Source organism: Coenobita brevimanus, chromosome 51 (genome assembly GCF_032717465.1).
Source record: "Coenobita brevimanus isolate Jiangsu-jjx chromosome 51, ASM3271746v2, whole genome shotgun sequence".
Taxonomy (NCBI): Eukaryota; Metazoa; Arthropoda; class Malacostraca; order Decapoda; family Coenobitidae; genus Coenobita; species Coenobita brevimanus.
The window spans coordinates 20,129,285-20,145,525 of record NC_137004.1 but is presented as its reverse complement, the minus strand read 5'-3'; the positions used below and the strand labels follow the sequence as shown (position 1 = coordinate 20,145,525).

Genomic DNA, 16,241 nt, shown 5'->3' with positions numbered 1-16,241 from the left:
AAGCTTCATGAAAACGCTGCTAATACAGTACTCATGATAGAAAGAAGTTAATCAAATAAAGTTTCTTAACTAGGTTTCTTAAATTTATTAATGTCATATTTGTGTAGATATTCAAATCTGTTGAAGGACTTAGGATACAGTTCTTTGTTTATGAAGCAGTGTGAGATATTTGTATAGAAGATATTTATGTAGAAAATATGATTGTGCTTGCCATGACATTAATGTTGTGCTGATATCAGTAATTATGTTTTACAGAAAGTTAGTTCAGTGTATAATAATAGAATATATCATAAAGATAGTGATATCAGCTCATTGTGACTACAGTAAAAGATTGGAGCTTTGTCTTAAATGAACTGTCATTGTAGACTGTGAACTTTTTTACACAGTTCTATTATAGATAACTCATGTATGCCAAATTTTATAATTAAACCATAGCATACACATTACAGTATATTCAAGTGCTGTGCACTCCTTTGTGTATATAGGCTGTATTTTATCGTGGAAAGTTCTCATTTCCTTTTTTAATACCCCCCTCTTTTCTCCTTTCCCTGACAGTTCCCTCCATGGTGAGTAATGTGCGAGTCACAAGTGTGAAGAGCACTGAGATATCATTAGCATGGGACCCACCAACTGATCCATTTTCTGATATTGAAATGTATGAGGTGAGTTTATCCTATGTGGATAATGTCATGATGTTTAGAAAAGGTTTGATTAACTTGTGAAGTAAGGACCGTAAAGTGTTTGCAACATTGGAAATTTTCACCTTATGTGACAGTAATGTTTTGGTGTAGTATGATTTTGAAAATGCAATATAATTTTTGGACCAAAAGAATATTACAATGTACCATACAGTGTAATGTATAGTAATAGGTTATGTTGGTTGTAAGGTACCGGAAGTGCAGTTGATTCATCAAAAAATGTTGCTCATTCTTGTGTAATATTTCCTTTTTGTGTGTGACTTACATGTTGACCTCTCTCTCTCTCTCTCTCTCTCTCTCTCTTTTTTTTTTTTTTTAATCATCCATTGCTAATCCCTTCTTCCAACTTCCTCCCTCAGGTGAGGTACTACTTGCGAGGAATGCAAACCAACTCCTCAAGCATCCTAACCAAGCGAGAGGAGGCATCACTGGTGTATCTGCAACAGCGTACAGAATATGGATTCCAAGTTCGGGCCAAGACCACCCATGGGTGGGGTGACTACTCTTCCCCAGTGTATAAGAAAACTGGACATCTTCTCGGTACAGGTGAGCAATTGGCAAATCATGCCATTCATCATCAACTAGATTTTCTGCAAACTTTTAAGTGTAGTTATCCCAAGTCTGAGTAACCATTATACAGTATATAATGTACAGGTTTCCATTTTCCCATTTCATTATTTCCAACACAAAAGTTACTCTTGTTGAACCATTTGTTGGGCAAGGTTCTTCTTTAGGTTAATATAATCTGATGGTAGCTAAAACCCATTCAAAGGTTTAGCTAGTTACAACCCTGTTGGGGGCAGGGATGTTGCTTAGCCAAATGAAATTGTTTAGAAGTATCCTGCTCTACATACGCTTGAAAACAAGTCAGAGGTAATAAAACTGGAGGTAGATGGTTATTATTGTCCCTGGGAGTTACTACCTTAGGAGCGATGTGGGGCCAAAAACCTAGTAGCTGATTTTGCACAACATTCCCAGACAGTCTAAGTCAGTTATAATATTGTTTGGAAAACTCCTGGTTGCAGTAATATTGGAAAATTCTTCACAGGTTGGCATGATGATGGAAAGGATAGATTATGGGATGATTTGATCTGTGTGATTGGCAGTATGGGGGATGATGAGATTGTAGCTCAGGGTGGGTGTTTAAGTGGCTATGTGTTCTTTCCTTCATTCTTTCCTCGTCCTTCTGCCTACGGGTGACTTTACACTCCCTCTTCTGTCTTTCCTCTTCCTTTTGCCTGTGGGTGACTCTACACTGAGTGACAAACCAAATGGTTTCCCTGTACACCAGGAAACCATTTACTATGCTGGTTGGTAACAATATAATGAAATTTTGGCACCTGGTGGTTTAGTGGGTAATTACAGCACTCCAGTCAGATTGAGCCAGTGAAGGTTTATATCCAAGGGGTGGTTGGGGTTTATTGCTCATGTAATGCCACTGAGAGATGAGTGAGGCTGGTCACTTTCATCTTAAATGTCAGGACCAACTTGCCTAGCCCTGGGCTCCTACGCTCCTCATGGGGCAACATAGAATTAGATGATAAATGAATGAATGTGGTTGCAGAGGCTTAAGGATATGAAGGGGTGCATGAGGGATATGCATTTGGTACGAGGAATGGGGGAGGGAAGATGATACTATATTTTGGAGAGGCAATGAACATTATTGCTTGCCACACTGTTTTTAGGAACAGAGAAAGTAGGTTGATTATGTATGTGTCTGGGGGGTATTAGTAGCCAGACTGATTATTTCCAGGTCAGGAGGGCTGATAGGAGGTTAATGAAGAATGTGAAAGTCATAGGGGGGAGGGGGGGAAGAGTTTTGCAGCAACACACATTACTGATATATGATATGGTACAAAGAGGTAGGTAGTGAAGAAAAAGACCTGTGCACCCAGGAGGAAAATACTGAAGTTGAAAAACCAAGCAGTAAGGAATGCATTCTATAACAAGATGAGTAGAGTGGTGGCTGAACAGGGAACAGTAGACAGAAGTGTTAATGAGCAGTACAGAGCTCTCAAGAACATTCACCTAAGAGTTATTCATTGTGTGGATGGACATGGGGCCTACCAAGACAAGGTAAGATGGTGGGGGATGAGGGTTTAGAAGCCAGAGCTAAGGAGAAAAAAAGACTTTTCCATGAGTGGAAAAGGGATGGTATCAGAGAGAAATACATGGTTGCTAAGCATAGGGCCAAAAAAGAGGTATGCAGGGAAGAATCTGAGTCTCAGAGCTTTTACTGGATATCCTTAATAGCACCAAAAGGAAGAATGTGGTATTTACGGTGACAAAACAGTTGAAGATAGAAAGTAGACATATTGTAGGCAAGCTGTGCGTGAAGAATGACGAAGGAAAGGTAATGGTGAACATTGAGGATATTAATGACTCTTAGAGAGAGCATTATGACTAGTTGCCGAATGAAGAGTTTGACTGGAACAGGGAATGTTTGGAGTCAGCAGATCCATTGGCCCCTTGGCTTTTGATTGATGCTGCTACTGTGAGCAGGGCAACTAACATAATGTAGTTGGGGAAGGCAGTGGGTGAGTCTTGGTTGGCTGCATAGGTGTTGAGGGTCTTAAGAGATACAGAAGTAAATTTAGTTACTGATTTGAAGAATTCTGTTTTATAGGAATGTTTTGTTCCAGGTGACAACTGAATAGCGAGGTTGTAAATGTGTATAAAGGGATGAGTGATGCCCTGGAAAGAGGAATTTATAGAGGCATAAGACTTTTGGATTGGATAATGAAGGTAATGAAGTGAGTCCTGGAAGGTACAATAAGAGAAACAGTGAATACTGATGAGGTGCAGTGTGGGTTTATGTTCTGGACGAATACTGTAAGAGGAAAGATGAGGGAGCTGTACTCTGATTTTGTTGATTTGAAGGCCTTTGACATAGGTCCTAGGGAGGTGGGGAAGTGGGCAATAAGAAGGCTTGGGATTGAGGAATGGCTGGTTAGAGTGGTTATGGCAGAGTACAAAGGTTCTCACACCCATGTGAGAGTGAATGGAAATTTGAATTATGAGTTTTTCATGAATGTTAGCATGCATCAGGGGTTAGTCTTAAGTTCTTTGATTGTTTATCATGGTGCTTGAAGCTCTTACTTGACATCAGAACTTCTCTCATATGGGAGATGTATGCTGATGACTTGGTGTTGATCAGGAGAATGATAGAGAAGTGGAGGAATGATTTAGGAAGTGGAGAGGTGGAATGGGGCACAAGGGATTGAGGGTAAAAAAAAAGAAAAAAGAAAAAGTTATGATATCTACAGTTGGTGGTGGTACTTTCAAAGCAGAGGGAGTGTGGCCATGTGTAGTTTGGCACAAGGGTGTGGGAAGTAACTCCATCTTGTGCAGTGTTTTTGACAATGGGTGTGCAAGAGATATGGTGGCATTAGAGGTAGGGTGCATAATGCATGTAATGCTGATTTCATGTGAGTGGTGTGTGGGGGAGTTAATGCAGAGGTTAAGAGGTTGGGAAGGATTGATCTTGCTGGAGAGTCTCTCAAGTGTTTGGAGGAGTCTTACTGGGACATGTTATGTGCCAGAGTTGGGACTGGAGCTAGCTCTGAAGGTAGGCTAAGAAGTGATTGGAAGAAGTTCAGAGAGCTGTTGCCTCTTTTGATATTTAGAGGGCTAAGGGGTCCTTGTATCCAGCATGTGTTTGGAGTGTACAGTAGTGAGATCTGGGCAGTAAAGGAAGAGGAAATTTGTAGACTTAAACATGCAGAGAAGATAATGATTAGATAGATGTGTAGTATATCCTTGAATAAGATCCCGGGGTAGTTAGAATTTCAAATGAAGAATTGAGAGGAAGGATGGGACTTGAATGTATTAGTGCTGTGATGAAGAGGGGTAGATTGAGTTGGTGTGGGCACATGTAGATGATGGAAGATGACAACTGGGTGCTGAGGATGAGAGGTGTAAACGTAAAGGATAGGTTTATAAGACGCAGACCAAAAAAAGACCTGGGAGGTCATAGAGGTTGAACTCAAGGTTAAGGGAGCAAATAGGGGGGCTGCCAGAGATTGAGCAGCATGGAGAGCCACTAGTAGGTGACCAAAGCCAGTTCATGCAAGCATGTTGGAGCATTTATGAAAAAATATATATAGACACATATATATAACATGCAGTATAAAACACACACACACACACACACACACACACACACACACACACACACACACACACACACACACACACACACACACACACACACACACACACACACACACACACACATGGCCGAAAATATAAACAATGAGGGACTGGAATTTCAAGGATTTGATGCTAATACCAATGTCATGGACCTGGTTAAAACATTAATTATGAGGATTAGTGAACTCGAAAAGAAAGTAGAGAATCTAGTGATAAAGGATGTGTCAGTAAATACGGAAACCACCATACAGAGTCTGATCCAGTCCAATGAAACAGCCAATGAAGAAATTAGGAATTTGAAGCGGGAAAATGTTGAACTGAGGAGGAAACTAGAAGAGAGTACTAATAAAACGGAGAAGGTGAGTAATGTATTAGAAGAACATAAGGCAAAGTGGGCACACGTAGAAGAAGAACAGAAAGAAGTGGCCAGCTTAAGAGAGATCATCCAGGAAGAAAGGGAAATGAACAAGAAAGAAATGGAAGAAAATGTAGTGAAAATACTGAAGAAAAAAGAGAAAATAGTGAGAGAAACTGTAGAAAGGAACAGATGTGTGGTAGTATTTGGAAACAGGGAAGAGGAAGAAAAGGTTAGGTTCGTAAGACTCGAGAGAGACACGAACATGGTGAGAGGAATATTAGGCAAGATTGACCCCGAAGGAGACAAGTGGGTAAAAGAAATTAAGGAAGTAAGGAGGATAGGGCCTTACAAGAAAGGAGAAACAAGACCAATGAGAGTCAAGTTTACATCAGAAAGTGTAATAAATGAGATACTTAAAGTGACCTGGAAATTAAGCAAAGAGGCGGGGATGGAAAATATTATAATAAGAAAAGATCTGAATGAAGAAGAAAGAGAAGTTTTAAAATCATTAAAGGAAGAAGTAAAGGAAAAAAATGATAAGAGGACAGAGGAAGAATGTAATACTTTTTTTGGAGAGTATTGGATATGAAAGTAAGGAAATGGTATTTAAGGAAATAGAAGTGAAGGAAACTAAGGGGGATGGTTGTGAAAGATCAGAAGTTGAGGAAGTGGTACGGACAGAGAGTAGGAGAGAAGAGGGTATTAATAATGTCAAAAATAATTTGAAGGTGATATATACTAATGTTGATGGTTTCATATCGACAAGGATCGAAATTAATGATTTCTTAAGAGAACATGAACCTGATGTCATGTGCTTTGTAGAGACCAAATTAAGAGAAGATATTGATGTTCATTTGGGAGATGGTAAATACAAACTGTGGAGAAAAGACAGAAAAGAAAAAAAGGGAGGAGGAGTGATGATAGCAGTGAAGAACAACATAAATGTAGATACTGTGGAAATGGGAGAAGGCAGGGCTGAAGTGATATATATGAAATTAGAAACTGGAGAGAGTGTTAAGAGAGATATGGCGGTAGTGTATGTTCCCCCAAAGACGAGAACATGGAAGGATGACGAATACCATGAGATGTTGTCAGATATGGCTAGCTACTTGCAAAAAATAATTGAGAAAAGCAATAATATAATTTTGGTGGGTGACTTTAATTGTAAAGAGGTGAACTGGGAGGAATGGTACTCGGGAGGCGGCGAGGATTCGTGGGGTACTATGTTATTAAATATAATAATGAATAATGTGATGACGCAATTGGTCAAAGAAGAGACACGGTTTCGAGGTGAGGACACACCAGCAAGGTTAGATTTACTGTTCACCAAAGAACCCAATGTAATAGAATCATTGGAATATCTTTGTCCTTTGGGAAAAAGTGATCACGTGGTCATTGAGTTCCAGATGTTAATAGGAAATGTCGAGCCAAGAGATGAGCTTCAGAGACAGGGAAGATACAACTTTGGGAAAGCAAATTTTACAGGATTGAGAAACTTTTTTGAAAATGCAGATTGGAGAAAATTCAGAGAAACAAGAGAGATACAGAGGAAGTGGGATATTTTTCTAGACCTCTATAATTTGGGAGTGGAAAAATTTGTACCAAGAGTAAGAGGGAAAGAAAACAGGAAAAAGGAGTGGTTTAATAGAAGGTGTATGATAGCAAAAAAAGAGAGAGATAAGGCATGGAACAATTGGAGAAAGAGAGGTAACGACAGAACAAAGGAAGAATATAAAAGAACAAGAAATGAATACACAAGAATACGTAGAGAAGAAGAAAGGAATTTTGAAAAAGGTATAATTGACAAATGCAAGGATGAACCCAAACTGTTTTATAGATTTGTTAATGGCAAACTGAAACAAAAGGAAGGAATCACCAAGCTGAAAGTAGAAGGAGAGGTCTTTAAGGATGCGGCAATGCAAGCAGAAATAATGAACAAATGTTTCCAGTCAGTTTTCACTAAAGAAAAGGAGCTTGTGGAAGGGGAGGGAGTGATTAGAAATGTTCCAGTGATGAAAGATATAAAAGTGGAGGTACAGGAAGTATATAAATTACTGGAAACTCAGGATGTAAGGAAAGCCCCAGGACCTGATGGAATTTCTAATTGGGTACTGAAGGAATGCAGAGAACAACTGGCGGATAAAATTCACAGCTTAATTGTATGCTCACTGGAAGAGGGGAAAGTGCCAAAAGAATGGAAGAGGGCAAATGTGGTACCAATTTACAAGGGAGGAAACAGGGAAGAACCCCTGAATTATAGACCAGTGTCTCTAACCAGCATGGTCGCAAAATTGTGTGAGAGAATCCTGAAAGACAGATGGATAAAATATCTGGAAGAGATGAATATTTTGGCTGAATGTCAGTTTGGATTCAGAAGTGGAAGGTCATGTGTTTCAAACTTGTTGAGCTTTTACTCAAGAGCGATTGATGTGGTACAGGAGAGAGATGGTTGGGTGGATTGTGTGTACTTAGACTTAGAGAAGGCCTTTGACAAGGTACCTCATAAGAGACTAATGTGGAAACTAGAATATATAGGAGGACTAAAGGGGAAACTTCTGGAATGGATGAGAGACTTTTTGAGAGACAGACAAATGAGGACAGTAATAAAGGAAAAGATGTCTGGATGGAGGGAAGTAACAAGTGGAGTCCCTCAAGGCTCAGTATTGGCGCCAGTAATGTTCCTGATTTACGTAAATGATATGGTAGATGGAGTGAACAGTTATGCAAGTCTGTTTGCTGATGATGTAAAGATCTTGAGGAAGATAGAGGTTGAGGAGGATTGTAAAATACTGCAGGAGGATTTGGATAGGATACACAATTGGAGCCGGACTTGGGAAATGAAATTTAATGTAAAGAAATGTAAAATATTGGAAATGGGTAAAAGTACCAGGAGACCATCACTGAATTATTTTTTGGATAATGAATTAATCACAAAAAGGAGAGAAGAGAAAGATTTGGGAGTGCTGGTCCAAGATAGTTTGTCACCAGAAAAGCACATTAACAAGATAGTTGGAGAGACTTATAAGCTCTTGACTAACATAAGAGTAGCATTTCATTATATGGATGAGGAAATGATGAAAAAATTGATAGTGGCCATGATCCGCCCCAGGTTAGAATATGCAGCGGTAGTGTGGTCCCCACACAAAAAGAAAGATATAAACAAGATTGAGAGAATACAAAGAACAGCAACCAAGATGGTCCCCAGTCTGACAGACCTGTCATACAGAGAGAGGCTGGAAAAACTGGATTTGCCTTCGTTAGAGGAAAGGAGAAAGAGGGGAGACATGATTGCGGTGTTCAGGACCATGGTGGGAGTAGATAAAATTGACAAAGAAGATCTGTTTGTATGGGATAAGAGAGCAACAAGAGGACATGAAATGAAATTGAAAAAGTCAAGCTGCTTGAAGGATATCAAGAAATATAGCTTTCCTTACAGAAGTATAGACTTATGGAATAGCCTGGACAAAGAGATCGTCCAGTCTAGAAACTTAAACGAGTTTAAAGTTAAATTCGACTTATTAAGAAACAGCGACGGAAACCCACGAGCATAGTACATTCCATGTATATCACAATTAGGTATATTAGGTAAATACTTAAATATTTGGAACGACTTAGACAAAGAGGTGGTGCATGAGAAAAACATTCATGTGTGTAAAGGTAGACTTGATAAATGTGGATATGGAGACAGGACAACACGAGCATTGCTCAATTCCTGTATACTACAAATAGGTAAATACAAATAGGTAAATACACACACACACACACACACACACACACACACACACACACTGAACTAACAGTGGAATTGAAGACCCTTAGGAAGAAAGTGAGTGAAATGGGAAGTACAGTAGTTAATCACGAGAGTGTTATGGAAGAGTTAAAAAATGACACAGAGACAATTAGACAAGCAAGCAGTCTTATGGACCAGAGCAGTGATATTGAGGAGAAGATAACACAGGTGAATGAAGCTGTGCAAAGCTACAAAAATGGTGTAGAAATCACGTATGCTGAAATGGTGAAATTAAAGAAAGACTTAGAAACAAGGGTGGAGGAAAAAAACATTAAAAAGGAAGTGAAAAGAATAATCCAAAACAATCCAAAGTTAGTCAGAGATTCAGTAGAAATAAATAAATCAATAGTAATCACTGGTATAGAAGAGGAAGAAATTAAAAACAAAATCACTAGAGACAAAAAGGAGATGGCAAATGTAATAAGCTTACTGAAAGAAGTATCAGAGGAAATCTGTAGTAAAGACATAGAAGAACACAAAAGGTTAGGGAAATATGAGAAAAGCAAGACAAGACCTCTAAAGGTGACTTTCCAGAGTGTAAACACTGTGGAAGAGATACTAAAAAATGCAAAGAATCTTATGGAAAAAGAGGAGTTCAAAAATGTATGGATAAAAAGATGTCTAACACAAGAGGAACTGGAATTACTGAAAGAGAAAAGGGAGGAAGCAAAAGCAAAAAATGAGGGAAGATCAGAGGAGGACAAAAAGAAATTTTTTTACAAAGTAATAGGATTTGCAGGTACGAAAGTGGTACACAAACAGGATGGAAGAAAAAGGAGGAAGTTAGTAGAACCATGTCATGACAAGTACATAAACAAGATCATAAAGTTGATGTACTCAAATGTGGATGGAATGGTATCTAAATTACTAGAGATGAATGATTATGTCAGAGAAAATGAACCATAAATATGCCTAACTGAGACAAAATTAACACCAAGGATATCCAATGACATACTAAACTTAGAGGAATACAATATATGGAGAAGAGACAGAAATTTAAAAAAAGGAGGAGGAATTATAATATTAACTAAGAAAAATCTAAAAGTCAAGGAAATAAACCTAGATATACCATCACAAGTACAACTGATTGCAGTAGAGATCGACACATCTGAAGGTAAAGTAATTGTAGCCAATTTGTATATGCCACCCAGATCAAACACATGGGAAAGAGACGAATATGAGGACCTGGCAGAGAGTACAATTCAGAGTATAAGATCCTTGCTACATAAAATGGAAGAGAAATCGGAAAGAATTATACTAACTGGGGATTTCAATACAAATATAAATTGGAATACTCTAGATATAAATAGCCAAGAAAGCTGTTGGGACCAAAAGCTCCTGGATCTCGTACAAGAGTTTTTCTTAACGCAACACGTGAGGGAAACCACTAGAAAAGAGGACTTGATGTACCTTCAGTGCTAGATCTAATATTTACTAGGCAAGAAAATGACATTGACAGTTTAATATATCACCCTCCACTCGGCAAAAGCGATCATGCAGTACTAAATTATAACTTCAGGATAGCATATGACATAGTAAACAGCACTGACAGTTACAAAAAGAGACTAAACTATAAAAAGGGAAATTATCAAGACCTAAAGAAGTATTTCTTAGAATTTGATTGGGAAAATGAGCTTAGAGGACAAGATTTAAATGCTGTATATAAAAATTTTTGTGAATTTTATGAAATAGGAGTCCAGAAGTACATCCCACAGCACAAAGAAGCAGATAAGAAAATACAGAAATGGTTCAATACAGAATGTAAAAAAATCAAAAGAAAGAAGAGATTTGTTGTGGAATAGATACAGAAGACACAATAGTGAAAGGGCGTATAATAATTACAAACAGGCAAGAAACGACTATACAAGAATAAGGAGGGAAGCCCAAAAACAGTTTGAGGAGGAGGATATAATAAATAAAAGTAGTGATCAACCAAAGCTGTTTTACAGCTATATCAGAAGCAAAACCAAAGTAAAAGATATAATACAATCCATCACGGACGAGGGAATCACTTATACACAAGAGAAAGATATTTGTGAAGCATTAAATAAGAATTTCCAATTAGTTTTTACAGAAGAAAAAAATTTTGAGAGGGACTATGTGGAACACGCATGTCCACACATACTACCAGATATACAAATAGCAGAAAAAGTAATACAAGAGGAGTTAAGTAGATTAGACAGAGGAAAAGCAAGTGGTCCTGATGAAATTTCATGTTGGGTGTTACGAGAATGTGCAAAGGAGTTAAGTAAACCATTATTTTTAATTTTCAAGAAATCTTTGAGTCAAGGGAAACTACCTGATATTTGGAAAAAAGCAAATATAGTCCCCTTATTCAAGAAAGGAAATAGACAAAATCCTCTCAACTACCGACCAGTATCACTGACTAGTGTTGTAAGCAAGGTATTAGAAAAACTTATAAGAAAAGCTTGGGTAAATCATCTAGAAAAACACAGTATGATAACAGAAAGACAGTTTGGTTTCAGAAAAGGAAAATCATGTGTTACTAATCTGGTGAGCTACTATGACAGAGTAACAAACACAATACAGGAAAGGGAAGGATGGGTGGACAGTATATATTTAGATTTCAAGAAAGCTTTTGACACAGTACCACACCAAAGACTTTTATGGAAGCTGTACCATCAAGGAGGAATTCGAGGCAAACTGTTTTGTTGGATGCAAGACTTTCTCATAAAAAGAGAAATGAGGACAGTACTAAGAGGAAACAACTCATCATGGAAAGAAGTGACTAGTGGAGTACCACAGGGTTCGGTGCTGGCACCAATCATGTTTCTAGTGTACATAAATGATATAAACAGGAACACTGGAAATGAGAGCTATCTGAATATGTTTGCAGATGATGCAAAAATACAAAGGAGAATTACTAGCACAGACTCTTGTAGGGAGCTACAAGAAGAATTAAATAAACTTCATGAATGGAGTAGTACATGGCAAATGGAATTCAATGTGGACAAGTGTCATGTAATCAAGTTTGGTAAAAGTGGAAAAAGACCTGATTGGGATTATAAGTTAGGAAATAAAACCCTATACACATCAGAAAGAGAGAAAGACCTAGGTGTGATTATCAATAACAGACTATCTCCGGCTGACCACATCAGCGAGAAGGTACGGAACATGTATACACTGCTTGCAAATATGAGAATAGCATTCACATACATAAATGAAGACATGCTAAAAAGGATAATAACATCATTCATTAGACCAACCCTGGAATATGCATCAGTAGTCTGGAGTCCTCATCTCAAAAAGCATATAGACAAGATTGAAAAAGTTCATAGGGCCGCTACAAGATGGATACCAAGCTTAAGGGACCTAAGCTACGAAGAAAGACTAAATAAACTGAATCTACCAACACTACAGGAGAGAAGGAAAATAGGTGACATGATAGTGCTATATAAGTGCATATCAGGAAAGGAGAAAATAGACATAAATGATTACTTAACATATGGAGAAGCATCAGCAAGAGGACACTGCAAAAAACTGCATAAGAAGAGAGGTGATAAAGACGTAAGGAAATTCAGTTTCCCAAACAGAGCAATTGATCAATGGAATGCATTACCGAATGAAATAGTGTGTGCCAAAACAATTCACAAATTTAAGGATATGTACGATAAATATGGTCTAAGACACGGGACAATACGAGCTTGACTCATTCCTGTAAAGATACAATTAGGTAAGAACACACACACACACACACACACACACACACACACACACACACACGAACAGCCGGAGAGAGAGGACGTCCCAGGCATCGCTCCTAACCTTGAGTAGTTTCAGGAATTTTGTCTGTCCTGTCTGCTATGGTCTTTCTTTAAATTTAAAATAATGAAAGTTAGTAGACTACCAAAAATGTAAAGATTTGTTGGCAATAGCATACATGAATGTTTGTGGCTTATTCGGTAACAGCTGTTTAGGTACTTTACCGGTACGTTAAACATGGCCGAAAATGTAAACAATGAGGGAATGGAATTTCAAGGATTTGATGCTAATACTAATGTCATGGACCTGGTGAAAACATTAATTATGAGGATTAGTGAACTCGAAAAAAAAGTAGAGAATCTAGTGATAAAGGATGTGTCAGGAAATACGGAAACCACCATACAGAGTCTAATCCAGTCCAACGAAACAGCCAATGAAGAGATTAAGAATTTGAAGCAGGAAAATGTTGAACTGAGGAGGAAACTTGAAGAGAGTACTAATAAAACGGAGAAGGTGAGTAATGTATTAGAAGAACACAAGGCAAAGTGGGCACACGTAGAAGAAGAACAGAAAGAAGTGGTCAGCTTAAGAGAGATCATCCAGGAAGAAAGGGAAATGAACAAGAAAGAAATGGAAGAAAATGTAGTGAAAATACTGAAGAAAAAAGAGAAAATAGTGAGAGAAACTGTAGAAAGGAACAGATGTGTGGTAGTATTTGGAAACAGGGAAGAAGAAGAAAAGGTTAGGTTCCAAGACTCGAGAGAGACACGAACATGGTGAGAGGAATATTAGGCAAGATTGACCCCGAAGGAGACAAGTGGGTAAAAGAAATTGAGGAAGTAAGGAGGATAGGGCCTTACAAGAAAGGAGAAACAAGACCAATGAGAGTCAAGTTTACATCAGAAAGTGTAATAAATGAGATACTTAAAGTGACCTGGAAATTAAGCAAAGAGGCGGGGATGGAAAATATTATAATAAGAAAAGATCTGAATGAAGAAGAAAGAGAAGTTTTAAAATCATTAAAGGAAGAAGTAAAGGAAAAAAATGATAAGAGGACAGAGGAAGAACGTAATACTTTTTTTTGGAGAGTATTGGATATGAAAGTAAGGAAATGGTATTTAAGGAAATAGAAGTGAAGGAAACTAGGGGGGATGGTTGTGAAAGATCAGAATTTGAGGAAGTGGTACGGACAGAGAGTAGGAGAGAAGAGGGTATTAATAATGTCAAAAATAATTTGAAGGTGATATATACTAATGTTGATGGTTTCATATCGACAAGGATCGAAATTAATGATTTCTTGAGAGAACATGAACCTGATGTCATGTGCTTTGTAGAGACCAAATTAAGAGAAGATATTGATGTTCATTTGGGAGATGGTAAATACAAACTGTGGAGAAAAGACAGAAAAGAAAAAAAGGGAGGAGGAGTGATGATAGCAGTGAAGAACAACATAAATGTAGATACTGTGGAAATGGGAGAAGGCAGGGCTGAAGTGATATATATGAAATTAGAAACTGGAGAGAATGTTAAGAGAGATATGGCGGTAGTGTATGTTCCCCCAAAGACAAGAGCATGGAAGGATGACGAATACCATGAGATGTTGTCAGATATGGCTAGCTACTTGCAAAAAATAATTGAGAAAAGCAATAATATAATTTTGGTGGGTGACTTTAATTGTAAAGAGGTGAACTGGGAGGAATGGTACTCGGGAGGCGGCGAGGATTCGTGGGGTACTATGTTATTAAATATAATAATGAATAATGTGATGACGCAGTGGGTCAAAGAAGAGACACGGTTTCGAGGTGAGGACACACCAGCAAGGTTAGATTTACTGTTCACCAAAGAACCTGATGTAATAGAATCATTGGAATATCTCTGTCCTTTGGGAAAAAGTGATCACGTGGTCATTGAATTCCAGATGTTAATAGGAAACATCGAGCCAAGAGACGAGCCTCATAGACAGGGAAGATACAACTTTGGCAAAGCAAATTTTACAGGATTGAGAAACTTTTTTGAAAATGCGGATTGGAGAAAATTAAGAGAAACGAGAGATACAGAGGAAGTGGGATATCTTTCTAGACCTCTATAATTTGTGAGTGGAAAAATTTGTACCAAGAGTAAGAGGGAAAGAAAACAGGAAAAAGGAGTGGTTTAATAGAAGGTGTATGATAGCAAAAAAAGAGAGAGATAAGGCGTGGAACAGTTGGAGAAAGAGAGGTAACGACAGAACAAAGGAAGAATATAAAAGAACAAGAAACGAATACACAAGAATACGTAGGGAAGAAGAAAGGAATTTTGAAAAAGGTATAATTGACAAATGCAAGGATGAACCCAAACTGTTTTATAGATTTGTTAATGGCAAACTGAAACAAAAGGAAGGAATCACCAAGCTGAAAGTAGATGGAGAGGTCTTTAAGGATGCGGCAATGCAAGCAGAAATAATGAACAAACGTTTCCAGTCAGTTTTCACTAAAGAAAAGGAGCTTGTGGAAGGGGAGGGAGTGATTAGAAATGTTCCGGTGATGAAAGATATAAAAGTGGAGGTGCAGGAAGTGTATAAATTACTGGAAACTCAAGATGTAAGGAAAGCCCCAGGACCTAATGGAATTTCTAATTGGGTACTGAAGGAATGCAGAGAACAACTGGCGGATAAAATTCACAGCTTAATTGTATGCTCACTGGAAGAGGGGAAAGTGCCAAAAGAATGGAAGAGGGCAAATGTGGTACCAATTTACAAGGGAGGAAACAGGGAAGAACCCCTGAATTATAGACCAGTGTCTCTAACCAGCATGGTCGCAAAATTGTGTGAGAGAATCCTGAAAGACAGATGGATAAAATATCTGGAAGAGATGAATATTTTGGCTGAATGTCAGTTTGGATTCAGAAGTGGAAGGTCATGTGTTTCAAACTTGTTGAGCTTTTACTCAAGAGCGATTGATGTGGTACAGGAGAGAGATGGTTGGGTGGATTGTGTGTACTTAGACTTAGAGAAGGCCTTTGACAAGGTACCTCATAAGAGACTAATGTGGAAACTAGAATATATAGGAGGACTAAAGGGGAAACTTCTGGAATGGATGAGAGACTTTTTGAGAGACAGACAAATGAGGACAGTAATAAAGGAAAAGATGTCTGGATGGAGGGAAGTAACAAGTGGAGTCCCTCAAGGCTCAGTGTTGGCGCCAGTAATGTTCCTGATTTACGTAAATGATATGGTAGATGGAGTGAACAGTTATGCGAGTCTGTTTGCTGATGATGTAAAGATCTTGAGGAAGATAGAGGTTGAGGAGGATTGTAAAATACTGCAGGAAGATTTGGATAGGATACACAATTGGAGCCGGACGTGGGAAATGAAATTTAATGTAAAGAAATGTATAATATTGGAAATGGGTAAAAGTACCAGGAGACCATCACTGAATTATTTTTTGGGTAATGAATTAATCACAAAAAGGAGAGAAGAGAAAGATTTGGGAGTGCTGGTCCAAGATAGTTTGTCACCAGAAAAGCACATTAACAAGATAGT

At 38.2% G+C, this 16,241-nt stretch overlaps 1 protein-coding gene across 1 annotated transcript in view; it reads left to right on the top strand.

The window, feature by feature from the left end:
• The window catches only part of Eph (Eph receptor tyrosine kinase), a 287,254-nt gene that overhangs the window by 75,755 nt on the left and 195,258 nt on the right, over positions 1-16,241 (top strand). The window contains exons 8-9 of the mRNA XM_080272697.1: positions 556-662; positions 1,058-1,244. Of these exons, the coding sequence (XP_080128823.1) occupies positions 556-662; positions 1,058-1,244 (294 nt within the window). The remainder of the gene's footprint in view (positions 1-555; positions 663-1,057; positions 1,245-16,241) is intronic.